At 43.7% G+C, this 15135-nt stretch overlaps 1 protein-coding gene across 20 annotated transcripts in view; it reads left to right on the top strand.

Moving 5' to 3' along the window:
- Positions 1-12830: 12830 nt before the first annotated feature.
- The window catches only part of UAP1 (UDP-N-acetylglucosamine pyrophosphorylase 1), a 39022-nt gene continuing 36717 nt past the window's right edge, over positions 12831-15135 (top strand). For 9 of the 20 annotated variants that reach the window (XM_028846364.2, XM_077997293.1, XM_015113260.3 and 6 more), the window contains exon 1: positions 12831-13035. In XM_028846364.2, the coding sequence (XP_028702197.1) occupies positions 12942-13035 (94 nt within the window). In that variant the 5' untranslated portion in view covers positions 12831-12941. Of the gene's footprint in view, positions 13036-13152; positions 13325-13654; positions 13814-14784; positions 14899-15135 lie in introns of those variants that run through there. The other 11 variants (XM_077997324.1, XM_077997303.1, XM_077997274.1 and 8 more) reach the window with 5 other exon arrangements.

The following is a 15135-nucleotide window of genomic DNA, read 5'->3' as shown; positions in this document are numbered from 1 at the left end:
ATGTATAATATCTGTAAAATTAAAAAATAAGAATCTATTTTATTCTTTTAAAAATACTAAAAGTTTCAGGTCTTTAACTGATTTTTTTTTGCTTTTAATCTTTCTTTCATCACAAAAAGGAAGATAAAAAAGGAGTCTCAAGTAACACCAGCTTGGCTACTAAGGGATGCTTTGTGCCCCTGCTGGGTCAGCAAGACCAATCAGAACAGTTTGATCACATAAGGGGCAGGTACTGTAGGAGGTGCAGGCCTGTGATATTAACTGTCTGTATTTTGTCCCACTTTATAGGCAGAGAAGACAAAATGGTGGCTTTTAAAAATCCTTCAGGGGATCTGGCACAGTGGCTCACACCTGTAATCCCAGCACTTTGGGAGGCTGAGGTTGCAGTGAGTCAAGATTGCACCACTGGACTCCAGCCTGGGCAACAGAGCGAGACTCTGTCTCAAAAAAAACAAAAAACAAGAAAAAGAAAAACCCTTCAAGGACTCCTCACTGCCCTCAGGAAAAATTATAAGCTCCAGTGTGTCTGGAGTCTGGTGAACCAGGGCAGGCTATGGAGAACTTTAGGGAGAAGTTAGAGAAGGAGTGGGCCAGGTGGAGTGGGACAGCATAGATGATCTTGTGAGTCATTTGATGATTTTGCGTTTTATTCTGGTTGAGATAGGAAGCCATCAGAGTGTTTTGAGCACAGGGGTACTATAAATCCACAGATCATCATTCTGGCTGTTGTACTGAGAATGGCTTTAAGAAGGGCAAGGGGTCTGGGTTTGGTCGTTGACGCCTGTAATCCCAGCACTTTGGGAGGCTGAAGCTGGAAGATCACTTGAGCCTGGGAGTTTGAGACCAGCCTGGGCAACAGTGAGACCCCATCTCAATTAAAAATAAAAAATTAAAAAAAAAAAAAAAGAAAAAAAGTAAGAAAGAGAGAAAAGAAAAGATAAAAACAAGGGTAAGGGTAGAAGCAAGACTGGTTTGGAGGCCATTATGTAAACCAGGTAAGAAATGATGATGGGAGAAAGTGATTGTGTGAATTGGTCAGATTCTAGATGTACTTTGAAGATAGAGCCTATGGGATTTACTGTAGATTGGATCTGGTATGAGAAAAAGAAGTGAAGGATGACCCTAAGGTTTTTGGCCTGAGAAACCATAGAGATAGGGAAGACTGAGGGAGGGAAGCAGGTAGTTGTGGAGGTGTATAGGAATCATTTGGGAATTCAGTTAAAGACATGTTAATTGTGTAAGTAAGTATTCAAGGCTATGCATGGTGGTTTACACTTGTAATCCCAGCACTTTGAGAGGATGAGGCAGGCAGATAGCTTGAGACCAGCCTGGGCAACATGGCGAAACCCAGTCTCAATTAAATCTTAAAGTATTTTTTTTTTTTTTTTTTTTGAGACGGAGTCTCGCTCTGTCGCCCAAACTGGATGGCAGTGGCCGGATCTCAGCTCACTGCAAGCTCCGCCTCCCGGGTTTACGCCATTCTCCTGCCTCAGCCTCCCGAGTAGCTGGGACTACAGGCGCCCGCCACCTCGCCCGGCTAGTTTTTTGTATTTTTTAGTAGAGATGGGGTTTCACCGGGTTAGCCAAGATGGTCTCGATCTCCTGACCTCGTGATCCGCCCGTCTCGGCCTCCCAAAGTGCTGGGATTACAGGCTTGAGCCACCGCGCCCGGCCTAAATCTTAAAGTATTAAAGAATTCAAGCCCCAGAGTGATGTCCTTGAGTGAGCAAGAAAGGATGGGATCTAGCTCACAGGTAGAGGCGTTGAACCATGGACAGCTTATCCTAAGCACATAGAGATAAGATAAGAATATGGGTGCAGATACAAGTACATGGGAGGGTGTGGTGGTGGGAACTCGTAAAAGTTCTCTTCTGATTGCTTTTGTTTTCTCAATGAAAGAAGCAAGGTTATCTGTTGAGAGTGAGCATGGGGGAGAAGATTATAGAGGCCTGAGGAAAAAAAAAAGATGTGAAATAGTCATCTAGGAGCATGGTAAAATGATATTTCTCTAGAGTAGACTACAGAAATATAACATATCATATTTCTGTGGTGTTCATGAATTTAAAGTCAGACCAGTCAGCATGATTGCACGTTTTTCTCCAATATGTTCATCTACCTGAGTATTCTGGTTCAGGGTCTCTCACAAGGCTGCGATCAAGGTGGTGTTGGCCCAGGGCTTACCTGGGTTTTTTGTTTCAAGGTCCCACCAGACTGTTGTTAAGATGTCAGCTTCACTGCATTCTCACCTAGAGGCTTGACTGGAGAAGACTCCAGTTCCAAGCTCCCTCTGTTTCCTTGCATTGCAGGATTGCAAATTTCAGAGTTTTGTGGTTGTTGTTTTGTCATTGTTTGTGTTTTGTTGCTGGAAGCCACTCTCAGCTCCTAGAAGCTGTAAGTTCTCTGCCATGTGGTCCTCTTCACAGGCCATTCACAACATGGCAGTTGGTTTCCTCAAGGCCAGCCGAATTGTGAAAATAGTTTGTTGGCAAGAAGGAGTTTTACATAATGTAACATGATCTTGGAATTGACATCCACTCACCCTTGTCAAACAGCATACTGTATTCAGGGGAGTGAATATCTCCTTTTCCATATTCTGTTAGAAGCAAGTCACAGGTCCTGCCTGCACTCAAGGAGCGGGGTTACACAAACCCTCTCCAAATGCACACCATTCTGTTCTCAATACCTGACACTCACAAAGCCAAACTTAGCAAATATATATATATATATGCGTGTGTGTGTGTGTGTATACACACATATATAGGATTTGTTTTATGTGCCAGGCCCAAATGGTGATTTATTTCCTTCCTTCCTTCCTTCCTTCCTTCCTTCCTTCCTTCCTTCCTTCCTTCCTTCCTTCCTTCCTTCCTTCCTTCTCTCTATCCCTCCCTCCCTCCTTCCCTTCTTTCTCTCCTTTCTTTCCATCATGAAGTTTTATATATATATATATATATGCACACACACATGTATATAGTGAGATGGAGTCTTGCTCTGTCGCCTAGGCTGGAGGGCAATGGCACTATCTCGGCTCACTGCAGCCTCTGCCTCCTGGGTTCACGCAATTCTCTTGCCTCAGCCTCCCAAATAGCTGGGACTACAGGCACCTGCCATCACGTCTGGCTAATTTTTGTATTTTCAGTAGAGACAGGGTTTCACCATGTTGGCCAGCCTGGTTTTGAACTCCTGACCTTAAGTGATCTGCCCGCCTCAACCTCCCAAAGTGCTGGAATTATAGACCTGAGCCACTGTATCCGGCCAGCAAATATAATTTTTTAAACAAAAACTTACAGATCTCTTATTCTGTGTCAGAAACTGCTCTAAACACTTTGTAAATAACCTCACAGTAACTCTAGTCGGCAGGTCTTCTTATTAAGTAGGTCTTATTTCTTTTTCTACCTTGTTTTATTTGTTGTTGTTGTTGTTGTAGAGACGGGGGTCTCACTAAGTTGCCCAGGCTAGTTCTGGGATTCCTGGGCTCAAGGAATTCTCCTGCCTCAGCCTACCGAAGTGCTGAGATTATGGGTGTGAGCCACCACGCCAGGTCTGATAGGTTTTATTTATATATGCATTTGGGAATCAAGGCATGGAGACATCAGTTAACTTGTTGAAGGTCATAGTAACTGCAGAGCCAAGACTCCAACTCTTGTAGTCTGGCTTCAGAGTTCATATTCTTACTTATTATGCTAAGCAGTTAAAGACAAATTAAATGAATAAATAAATGCTTTGGGGGGAAACAGGAAATAATTACCCAGCAGCTCTGAGAACCCAAGTAAGTTTTGAAACAAACACGCTTTTGTAATTCAATTTTTTTCTTTTTTTTGTTTCTGTAATTCAATTTTGATGTCAAGCCAGTTGCCACTGCCAGAGACTTTTATTGCAACATTGGTTTTTTTCTTCCACTAATATTCAGTAACACAGGCCAAGGGGAGACATGGGGTCTGGAGCAAAAAATGTTGAGGAATTTTTTACTGTGCCTAAGATATTACCTGGAAAATAAAAACAAAGTTAATTTGTTGTCTATTCACAAAGAAGGAATAGGCAACCAGGAGGTATCTCGAACAAAAATAACTTGTGGTATATTGTATGTGTGAGAAGGATAAAAGATAAAATGTACAATAAATTCAGACATGTTCACTTAGAGTAGAGCTGAAAAACTATATTATGAAAATCATATTCTGAGAAATCATCCACATCTGAGAAATCATCTTATGGAAGGTCAACAGCCCAGCAGAGATGGATGGCTGAACAATGACAAAATAGGTGGAAAGGCAAGTTTAGAATAAAGTATGCTGCCCTTCTGGTTTCAATGTAGGTCTGATGCCATTCTAGGCTAGGTTTTTGAGGAATTTTCCTTGGAGAGAGTAACACTGTGTGGCTGCCTGCCTTAGAAAGATCCAGTGAAAGCCAGGTGTGGTGGCTCACGCCTATAATCTCAACACTTTGGGAGGCCAAGGTTGGTGGATTGCTGGAGGCCAGGCGTTCGAGACCTGCCTGGGCAACATGGTGAAACCCCATCTCTACTAAAAATACAAAAAATTAGCTGGGCGTCATGACGGGCACCTGTATTCCAGCTACCTGAGAGGTTAACACAGGAAAATTCCTTGAATCTGGGAGGTGGAATTTGTGGTGAGCTGAGACTGTGCCACTGCACTCCAGCCTGGGTGACAGTAAAACTCCATTTCAAAAAAAAAAAAGGAAAGATTCAGCCAAGTATACTCTCAAGAATATGCATTAAGTGTTTGACCTAGGACTCATAGTGGTTACAAGCCATTTAGCTTTAAAAGAAGAAAATATATTGGAATAATTGATTATGGTGGTTGAGGTTTTTAATGACTGGGTTATTTTTACATTCATTACCTTCAGAGGAACTCTGTTATGTGGCAATAGATTGACTTCTGATCCTGCTGTTTTTTTTTAACTACTCGTTCTTTCCTTCAGTTAATCTCTTAAGAGAAATTTTGTCTCCTTATCTATGAATTAAGGGAGGTGAAGCAGGTAATTTCCAGTTAACAGCACAGGAATAAAATTTCAAGTCCACTCCTCCACACTATAAAAACCATACCTCAGTCTGGAATCCTGAGGTTGTGTACCTGCTCTAATTAGCACGCAATGATACTCTTAATTTTTCTTTTCTTTTTTTTGAGACAGAGTCTGGCTCTGTTGCCCAGGCTGGAATGCAGTGATCACGGCTCACTGTAGCCTCAAACTCCCGGACTCAAGTGATCTTCCCACCTCAGCCTCTGGAGTAGCTGGGACCACAAGCACATGCTATCATACCTGGCTAATTTTTGTATTTTTTGTAGAGGCAGGGTTTTGCCATGTTGCCCAGGCAGGTCTCAAACTCCTGAGCTCCAGCTATTGGCCCATCTTGACCTCCCAAAGTGCTGGGATTACAGGTGTGAGCCACTGCACCTGGCACACCCACACTTTCTTGCCTGCTTTCTCTCCTGTTCATTCCATTTTGTTATTTATGTGATTCTTACGTTATAATCAGTTTTGAGAGGTTGTACGTTTACTCATCTTTGTATATCATCCCCAGCATCCCACACACTGTAGATGCACAAATATTTTTCTGACAACTTAACCCTCTGAAGGACAGCATATACTTTAGAAGGGTGTGGAAAACACTGGGCAAAAAAAAAAAAAAAAAAAAAAAATTTGTCATTTAATAGAGTGTACTAATCATTCCACAGAATTTCAAAACACACTCTGAAGTACAGAAAATTTATAGTGTGGAAGAAGTGGTAAGCTACATCAGGATGATCTCTTGGGAGAATGAAGTACTCATGTCCTAGGAAACTGTCAACAGGAAAGTTAAAACGCTAATCCCACCCCACCCATTTGTTTGAGGCTCGCAGAAACAGTGATCTCATGAATGCTCAGGCCTTGCATTGAACAGAGCCTTGAGTTGAGCCAGACTTTCTCCTGGTGTGTTGTCTATACAGCTGGGAAATAATCTGGACATTTGCAGAAGTTCAGTGGACTAGCTGAGGCCATTGCATTCAGGACAATGGAGGGAAGACTCCTCTAGTGTATACTTGCTAATACCAGCCTACTGTTCAAAAAATCTTGGTGGGGCCAGGCAAATCGCAGCACTTTGGAAGGCAGAGGTGAGCGGATCACTTGAGGCCAGGAGTTCAAGGCCAGTCTGGACAATGTGGTGAAACCGTCTCTCTAAAAATATAAAAATTAGTCACACATGGTGGCACATGCCTGTAATCCCAGTTACTTGGGAGGCTGAGGCATGAGAATCACTTGAACCCGGGAGGTGGAGGATGCAGTGAGCTGAGATCGTGCCACTGCACTCCAGCCTGGGCAACAGATCGAGACCCTGTCTCAAAAACAAAACAAAAACAAAAAACCCTGGGTGGTGGATCATTACTTGTACTAAGCAAGAGAGTGTGGTCAGACTGGCACATATCTGTCATGACTTCAGGGAAGAACAATCAAGGAAGCAGCTTTTTAAGTTGTTAGCATACCTGCTCTTCTGAAATTAAAAAAAAAAAAAATTCTCCTAATTATAAAACAACTTTCTCTGGAGCATATTTAGAAAATAACCCCTCAAAATCATCCAAAAGAATATAAAAATCACCATAATTCTATTGTCCCTAAAAGACAAAACATAAAACCTATTCTTGTATGTCTTGAATTTTTTTGTTTGTAGTAATGGCCCACTTAAAACATCTCTCCCTTTATCGCGGTATGATTCTGCTTTTTTTTTTTTTTTTTTTTTTTTTTTTTTTGAGACAGAGTTTCACTCTAATTGCCCAGGCTGGAGTGCAATGGTACAATCTTGGCTCACTGCGAACTCCACCTCCTGGGTTCAAGTGACTCTCCTGCCTCAGCCTCCTAAGTAGCTGGGATTACAGGTGCTCACCACCACTCCTGGCTAATTTTTTGTATTTAGTAGAGACGAGGTTTTGCCATGTTGGTCGGGCTGGTCTCAAACTCCTGACCTTAGGTGATCCACCCACCTCAGCCTCCCAAAGTGCTGGATTACAGGTATGAGCCACCTAGCCCAGGCTGATTCTATATTTTTAATACAGGACTATTTCATTTCACTTTTTTCTTTCTTTCCTTCTATCTTTCATTTATTCACCTAACATTTATTTATTTATTTATTTTTTGAGATGGAGTCTTGCTGTCACCTGGGCTGGAGTACAATGGCGCCATCTCAGCTCACTGCAACCTGCACCTCCCGAGTTCAAGTGATTCTCCTGCCTCAGCCTCCTGAGTAGCTGGGATTACAGGCGCGCACCACCATGCCCGGCTAATTTTTGTATTTTCAGTAGAGACAGGGTTTCACAATGTTGGTCAGGCTGGTCTTGAACTCCTGACCTTGTATTCACCTAATATTTATTGAATAGCTACTGTGTACTAGGCTTTTTCTCTTTTAATTCTCTTTCCAACTCCATATTTCAATTTTGTAGATGAGGAAACTGAAGTTCAGGGAATTTAGGTGATTTTTTTCCAGGTCTCACAGCTTCTATATACCTGTTCCTTTTTTTTTTTTTTTTTTTTTGAGATGTGGATCTCACTCTGTCGTCCAGGCTGGAGTGCAGTGGTGTAGTCTGGGCTCACTGCAACCTCTGCCTCCCAGGCTCAAGTAATTCTCCTGCCTCAGCCTCGCAAGTAGCTGGGACCACAGGTGCACACCAGCACACCAGTTAATTTTTTGTATTTTTGGTAGAGACAGGGTTTCTCCATGTTGCCCAGGCTGGTCTTGACCTCCTGGGCTCAGGCAATCCACCTGCCTTGGCCTCCCATATGCTTGGATTACAGGTGTGAGTCACCGTGCCCGGCTCTATCTATGGATCTCTCTATCTCTCTATGTATCTAGATGAAATATTATCTTTTGGAACACCAAGCTGAGATCATAACACTGCTGAAAATACATCCCTTTTGGTAAATATTCCATTTTTGGTGTTTCAAATTTTACAGCTTATTTAATAGCAACCCTTAAGTAAATATATCACTTTTTTTTTTTTGAGATGGAGTTTCGCTCTTGTTGCCCAGGCTGGAGTGCAATGGCACCATCTCAGCTCACTGCAACCTCCGCCTCCCGGGTTCAAGTGATTCTTCTGCCTCAGCCTCCCAAGTAGCTGGGATTACAGGCATGCACCACTACACCTGGCTAATTTTGTATTTGTAGTAGAGACAGGGTTTCTCCATGTTGGTCAGGCTGGTCTCAAACTTCCGACCTCATGTGATCTGCCCGCCTCAGCCTCCCAAAGTGCTGGGATTACAGGCATGAGCCACTGCGCCCGGCCAGATGTCTTACTTTCTACGTTCTTTACTTGAGTACAAATATCTTAGTCTTTTTTATTAAGGAGGCAGCAAGAGTTAGAAAAGGTGATGGTGTTACAAGTAGGAAAACACATGAAAGCCTCCAACCCCAAGGCTGCGTATCAAACGGCAGCCTCCTGTGAGGAGTGAGGCTGTCCTTTGCCTCCTGCCTCTTTCCCAAACCTTCTGGGTGTCCTTTTCGGAAACCTCTTCATTCCTTCATTCCTTCCCTCCTCTGAGCTCTGAAATCCTTTATTTGTGCATTCATTATGACGCTTATGACTCTCTGCATTGAAAAAGAAACATCTCTCCTATCTCTATTATTGCACTATAAAGCCCTTGAGGACACAGAATCTTTTGCTATCCTAGGGTGTCTATCACGAAGTCTAGCACAGAGCAGCCAAATAAACATACTTTGAGCAAACATCAGTTTGTTCTTTTTTGCATGCTGAACATATGTCAGTTTGTGCTTAAGAGAATAGTTCAACTTCAGAGACATCCATATATAAACATGGAGGGATTCCAGGCAATGCCCTCTCTGTACAGGTTTCTGTGCTCTTCATCTAAGCCTCCACTGTATCCAACTAGAAGGCTGAGAATCACAGAAAAACATTTCCCTACCATTATTCCTGTACTAAGGAGGCACGGTTGCCACCATAAACAGGACTTGCTGGTGGCATTTACAGCTTCTCAGGTGATGTGGCATTCTGACCAGATGCCAGAAGGCTTGCGACATGGGACAGATATGTTATTCTATGCACTGTCACACCTTTCCTGGATCCTTTCCCTTCAGAGCTGTGTGCTCTATAGGTTAAAGATTTCCTTTTGTGTTGGACTGGTAATGAACAACTCCACCGTTGGTTGTATTTTAAAATTTTATATAATTTCAATCTTACTTGCAGAACAGTATAAAGTTCTAAATACCCTTTAAATTAACTATTGTATTTTCCTCCATTTACTTTATTATTTACTTCGCCTCCCAAATTTCTTCCTTGCCTACCCCCATGTGTGTATGCACATATATTTCTTTCTGAGCCTTTTATTTATTTATTTTTTTGAGATAGGGTCTCACTCTGACACCCAGGCTGAAGTGCAGTGGCATGATCACAGCTCACTGCGGCCTCAACCTCCTGGACCAAAGCGATACTCCTGCTTCAGCCTTGGGAGTAGCTGGGTCCACAGGCACATACCATCATGCCCAGCAAATTTTTTTTTTTTTTTTTTTTTTTTGGAGAGATGGGGTTTTGCCATGTTGCCCAGGCTAGTCTCAAATTCCTACACTCAAGTGATCCTCTCGCCTTGGCCTCCCAAAGTGTTGGGATTACAGGCATGAGCCATCGCTCCTGATCTTTCTGAGTCATTTAAGAATTGCAGACATCATATTCTTTTACTCCTAAATATTTTGGTATGTCTTTCCTAGGAACATAAACATTCTTTTACATAACCATAGCACAATGACCAAAATCAATTTATTTAGTCATTTGTTCATATCTGCAACATACATGAAATAGCTCCAGAATTTTTTCATTTGATCAAGTATCTTATGTGGCTTTCAGGCATCTTTTACAACTCTCCTTATACAGGTTTTGCACATTTTGCACTAAATTTATACTTATTATTATTTTTTTTTGCTGTTATAAATGGGATTTTCTCCACCATCGTGTCTTCTAGATGTTATAATGTGTGTATATGAGAGCTACTGATTTACTGATTTCTACATGTTCATTTTATAACTTGCTACCTTACTGATATGGTTTGTCTCTGTGTCCCCACCCAAATCTCACCTCCAATTGTAATAATCTCTATGTGTCAAGGGTCAGACCAGGTGGAGATAATTGAATCACGGGATGGTTTCTGTTGTAGTGTTCTTGTGATAGTGAATTCTCATTATATCTGTTTTTTTTTTTCTTTTTTTGGAGACGGAGTCTCGCTCTGTCACCCAGGCTGGAGTGCAGTGGTGAAATCTAGGCTTACTGCAACCTCCGCCTCCCAGGTTCAAGCGACTCTCCTGCCTCAGCCTCCTAAGTAGCTGGGACTACAGGCACGTACCACCACACCCGGCTAATTTTTGTATTTTTAATAGAGACAGGGTTTCGCTATGTTGGCCAGGCTGATCTCAAAACTCCTGACCTCATGATTCACCCACCTCAGCCTCCCAAAGTGCTGGGATTACAGGCGTGAGCCACCGTGCCTGGCTGATATGATGGTTTTATAAGGGGCTTCCCCCTTCACTCAGTGCTCATTCTCTCTCCTGCTGCCCTGTAAAGAGGTGCCTTCCATCCTGATAGTAAGTTGCCTGAGGCCTCTGCAGCCATGCAGAACTGTGAGTCAATTAAACCTCTTTTCTTTATAAATTACCCAGTCTTGGGTATCTCTTGATAGCAGTGTGAAAACGGACTAATACACTAATCAAAATTTTATGGTTAGTCTTATCGTTGACTCTTTAGGGTTTTGCAGGTATTCTCTCTTGTCATTTGCAAGTCGAAGTAGTTTTACTACTTTTTAGAATTCTCAAAATGTATTTTTTAAATTTTATATATATTTTTCGAATTCATAAGCCTCTTATGATTTCTGTTGTCTAACTTCATTAGCTGATACCTTTGGTGTAATGTCAAAAAATCAATAGGTAGAGTGAGCATCGCTGCCTTGTTTTCTTCAATCGGCTCTTAAAAGACCATGTATACAAACAGTATTTTGAAGGACAGATATAACTCTAGTGTGAGAAATTTCTGGACATTTAGCTGGCAAGATGAGATTATGGCCCCTCTTATGCCTACTAACCGGAATAACAAACAAACAAATGAAACTTCAGCAAAAAAGGGCAAAAGTACAAATTTGATTTTATAGTAGTTCATTAAAAACATTTGAGCCAGACCTCAGTTCTACCTTTTTTCTTTAAAGGATTTCTAACTAATAATTTTGCTCTTTACTCAGTCATTCATCTAAGACTTATAGAATGCCTGTAATATTCCAGCCATTATCTTAGGTTCTTTCTCACTTTTTACTACACCCATGTGAAATAGGTATTAGCTTCATTTCATAAAAGGACATTGGAGTTTGGAGTGGTTAAATGACTTACCCAAAGTCACACAGTTAGTAAGTATAGACTGATTTTGAATCTGGGTCTCCTAGTTTGAATTTTTATAAGTACTCAATAATAAATAATAACTAAAAGTTATTTAGTGTTTACTGTTTTACATACTTCATTTATATCGATTGGTTTAATACAACCACCAAATGGCATTTTCATCTTTATTGTCTGTTTTTTATAGATGAGAAAACTGATCGCACAAGTAGCTTGCCAAAGATCACAAGCAATAAAGAAGCTGAAATTGTCTTCGGATCCCGTGGTTAAGAAACCAATCACTACACTGTAAACCAATCACTACAGTATTCTTCTTTCAAAGAAACAAATGAAGTTCCAGGATCATGAGAGATGGAGAGTATTCAATCTCCTGAATGTAAATCTACAACCATTACTTACCAAGTTTAAGTTTTTCTGTTGTTACTTGAGGCAGTGGGTGATTATGCAACTGGTAAAGGGAACGAAAAGGCCTTTGCACTCAAGAAAGTAGAAGAAAGGCGCCTGAATCTCTTTATGATAGGTGGTATGTTAAATTTAGGTGTTTTCGTATTTCAACATATCCCACTTCTTGCAAAAACTGCAAAATGCAACACAACTTTAAATGTAAACATAGCTTCCAAGGGCACAGTGCTGAACATATAATAACCTGTGTGTACACTAGGTTATGTAACAGGACTGTAAACACTGGTCCTGGAATGGCCTGGGAGGTCATCTAGGCCCTCCGCCATCTTTCTGCAGAGTACTGAAGCCTAGCTACGTTGTCTGCAGACTCACAAAGATGACCCCCGGCTTATACTGCCTTAGGTTACCTAATACCTTTGTTTGCATTTCCTCTCTCCTTTCCTGTCTGCTTGTGCTAAAGAAAAAAGGCCTGGCTTCACCTTCTTGGGAGCCAAAACACAACCAGAGAGCGAGTTTGGAGCCCGGTCAGGCATCTTGCGAACTGCACACAAAATAGCCCAAGGTCAGAGAGCGCGCCAGGCCCGCCCTGAAAGTTTCTCCGCAGGAAAATCCGCCGCTCTTTCCCAACCATCCGCGTGGGTGGCTCGGAAATCCGCCACCCTGGGGACACAGCTCCCTGCCCATCTCTGTGGCCCGTTGTGCCTCGTGCCGCTGGGCCAAAAGCCTCGGGCTCGCACCTCTCAGTACAACCTAGAGACATCAGGAGTCCTGGGACCCAGTAGGCGCTCTCTGCCGGCCCGGGCGTGGCCCCTCCTAGCGGACCCAACTAATATCCTCCAGCCTCAGCCAGTGCGCTGGAGGGACGGGGCCGCCAGCCGACTGCGCTCCAGGACTATCCCCATTGGGCCAGAGAATGAGTGACGCACTAGGCCCCGCCCCGCCCTGGCGGGTTACTCCTTTCACGCCCGGCCCCCGTCCCTAGCCCCGCCTCGGCGCCCCCGGCTGCGTCCGCGTCGTCATCTGCGCTCCGGACGCTGACGTGTCTGGGCGGTCGGCTTCCACTCCTCCCGGCGCCGGCAGCCACTAGTCGTGGCGAGAGGGGCGGGGTGGCCGGGGCTGGCGTTCCCCTTGGCCCCCGCTCCCGGCCCGCCCCGCCGCCGCGGCCCCCCGGATGAGGGTATATATTCGGAGCGGGCGCGGGACGCCGATGAGTGGCTGCGCGGAAGGAGCTGGAGACAGGCGTAGCTGTGGTCGCGCCGAGGAAGGTGAGGAGCTCCCAGCCCAGCGAGGGGACGGCGGGGCCCTGGACCCGGGCGGGCGGAGGACCTGGCCCCGCCGCACACACAGCCATGCGCTCAGACGTGGACACGCGTCGCACGAACGTGCACAGCGCGGGCAACCGAGCACACACACCCCCCAGCCCGTGCGCCCCTCAGTCGCACCCCGTCGTCCGCCACCCGGCGAGAGGGTGTGTGGGCTGGGCAGCCGGGTGGATGGCGGGGCCAGGGATGGAATGATCTCGCCCCAGATGGACTGGGGGCGTTGTGAGAGGAGGTCTGGGCCAGTGTCTGGAGTCCGAGGGGGTTGTGTAGGCGTGTGGGGTTGCGAGTGGGGCCTTTCCCGGGTGGGCAGTAGAGACCTCGAGGCTCTCAGGCTAGGGCCTTGTGGACAGTTATACCAAGTGGGGGGGCCTCCAGTGGGACAGGAGATCGTTGGAACTGTCAGGTGGAAGCGAGTTCGTGTATCTTGAATATATGAGGAAAATAATTGAGAGCTCTGACAAAGACGGGATACATTTGGAGGACAGGACAGTGGGACAAAACCTGTTTGCTTGCCACTTTTTTCTTTCTTTTTTTTTGGTTTGGTTTGCCATGATACTGGTAGTGAGAGAGAATTGAAATTTCTGGGTTTCCCCGTGCTTGGCCAAGCAGAAGGATGGTATTGGAGGGCTAAGTACACATATGCTGAACATATGGCTGCTTGAACTTTGGCCTGACGCTGTGCTACACTTACTTCTACGTGGTTTATGAAATCTGGAATCAGGTAATAGGATTATAATCATATGTGTGTGTCATTTGGTATTGCAAAAGTTTAAGGACTTTTAGGTGAAATTCACTGGGTGTGGACCCAAGAGTTCGTCGGAAACTAAAGGTCTGTTCCTTCACTGTTAGTCAGTTGGCTCACTTAGCTGGAGCTAAGAAAGACTTCTTAGGCTGTGCTGCCAAGCATTTATAGGATTCAGTTGGTGGTTATGTCTCAACGCTGATACTGTGTTTTAAAAGCTGTAAAAGGTTTACTTAATCATTTCGAGGGCATACATATACCAGCAGAGATAGGGGCCGAGTGGGGGAGGCCAGAAAAGGAGGGAGAAATACTGGATTTCTTTAATACTGGTATTTAAATTCTAATAAAAATATATTTGATAATGGTAGATTATTACCAAATTTGTCATATATTTTGATGCAGATGGATTAGGCTGTGGGCATGTACCAAGTTTTGTTATAATTTCTAGAGCAGCTTTTCAACTTTTTCAGTTTTCGGTTGTCAAAATAAAAATTCTTGTCTTTTAACTCTTCTGTTCATTGCTGCTTACCATTACACACACATGCCTCTAAACATCGTTAATGGGAAATATGGTACTATTTTTGTGGCATGAAGATGCTTATGTCTGCCTCAGATAAATATAATAGGTGAATTGTGCTTGTCCAAAACTCAAGTATGGTTGTTACATTATAAAAATTATACAACATGTAAATGAGTACATGTGACCAGTGGTTTAGGTCCAGATATCAAAGTTTAACCTATGAGGTACCTTTTTTTTTTTCTTTTTTTTCTTTTTTTGAGATGGAGAGTCTCACTATGTCGCCAGGCTGGAGTGCAGTGGCGTGATGTCTGCTTACTGCAACCTCTACCTCCCCCGTCCAAGCGATTCTCCTGCCTCAGCCTCCTGAGTAGCTGGGACTACAGGCGCGCACCACCATGCCCAGCTAATTTTTGTATTTTTAGTAGAGATGGGGTTTCACCATGTTGGCCAGATGGTCTCCATCGCTTGACCTCGTGATCTGCCCGCCTCGGCCTCCCAGAGTGTTGGGATTACAGGCGTGAGCCACCGCGCCCGGCCCTATGAGGTATCTTATTTGCATGGATTCATTTTTCCAAGTGTCTGAAGGTGGAGGAGTATCTAATGATGACCTTTTAGAAAAGTTTGGTTTATATCTTAAAATGTTATAATAATATGTTTGTGTATGCCTTTTAGCAGACAGAGCACTCTTTACTCTTGACTCTCTTGAAGGCATGTGAGAAAGGTTGGTTGTCTTATATTCATGAGGAAGTATATGCACAGGGAGGTAAAATGATTGCATAGA

Source organism: Macaca mulatta, chromosome 1 (genome assembly GCF_049350105.2).
Source record: "Macaca mulatta isolate MMU2019108-1 chromosome 1, T2T-MMU8v2.0, whole genome shotgun sequence".
NCBI lineage: Eukaryota > Metazoa > Chordata > Mammalia > Primates > Cercopithecidae > Macaca > Macaca mulatta.
Note: the sequence above shows the minus strand (reverse complement) of the source record. Positions and strands in the feature narration are given on the sequence as shown.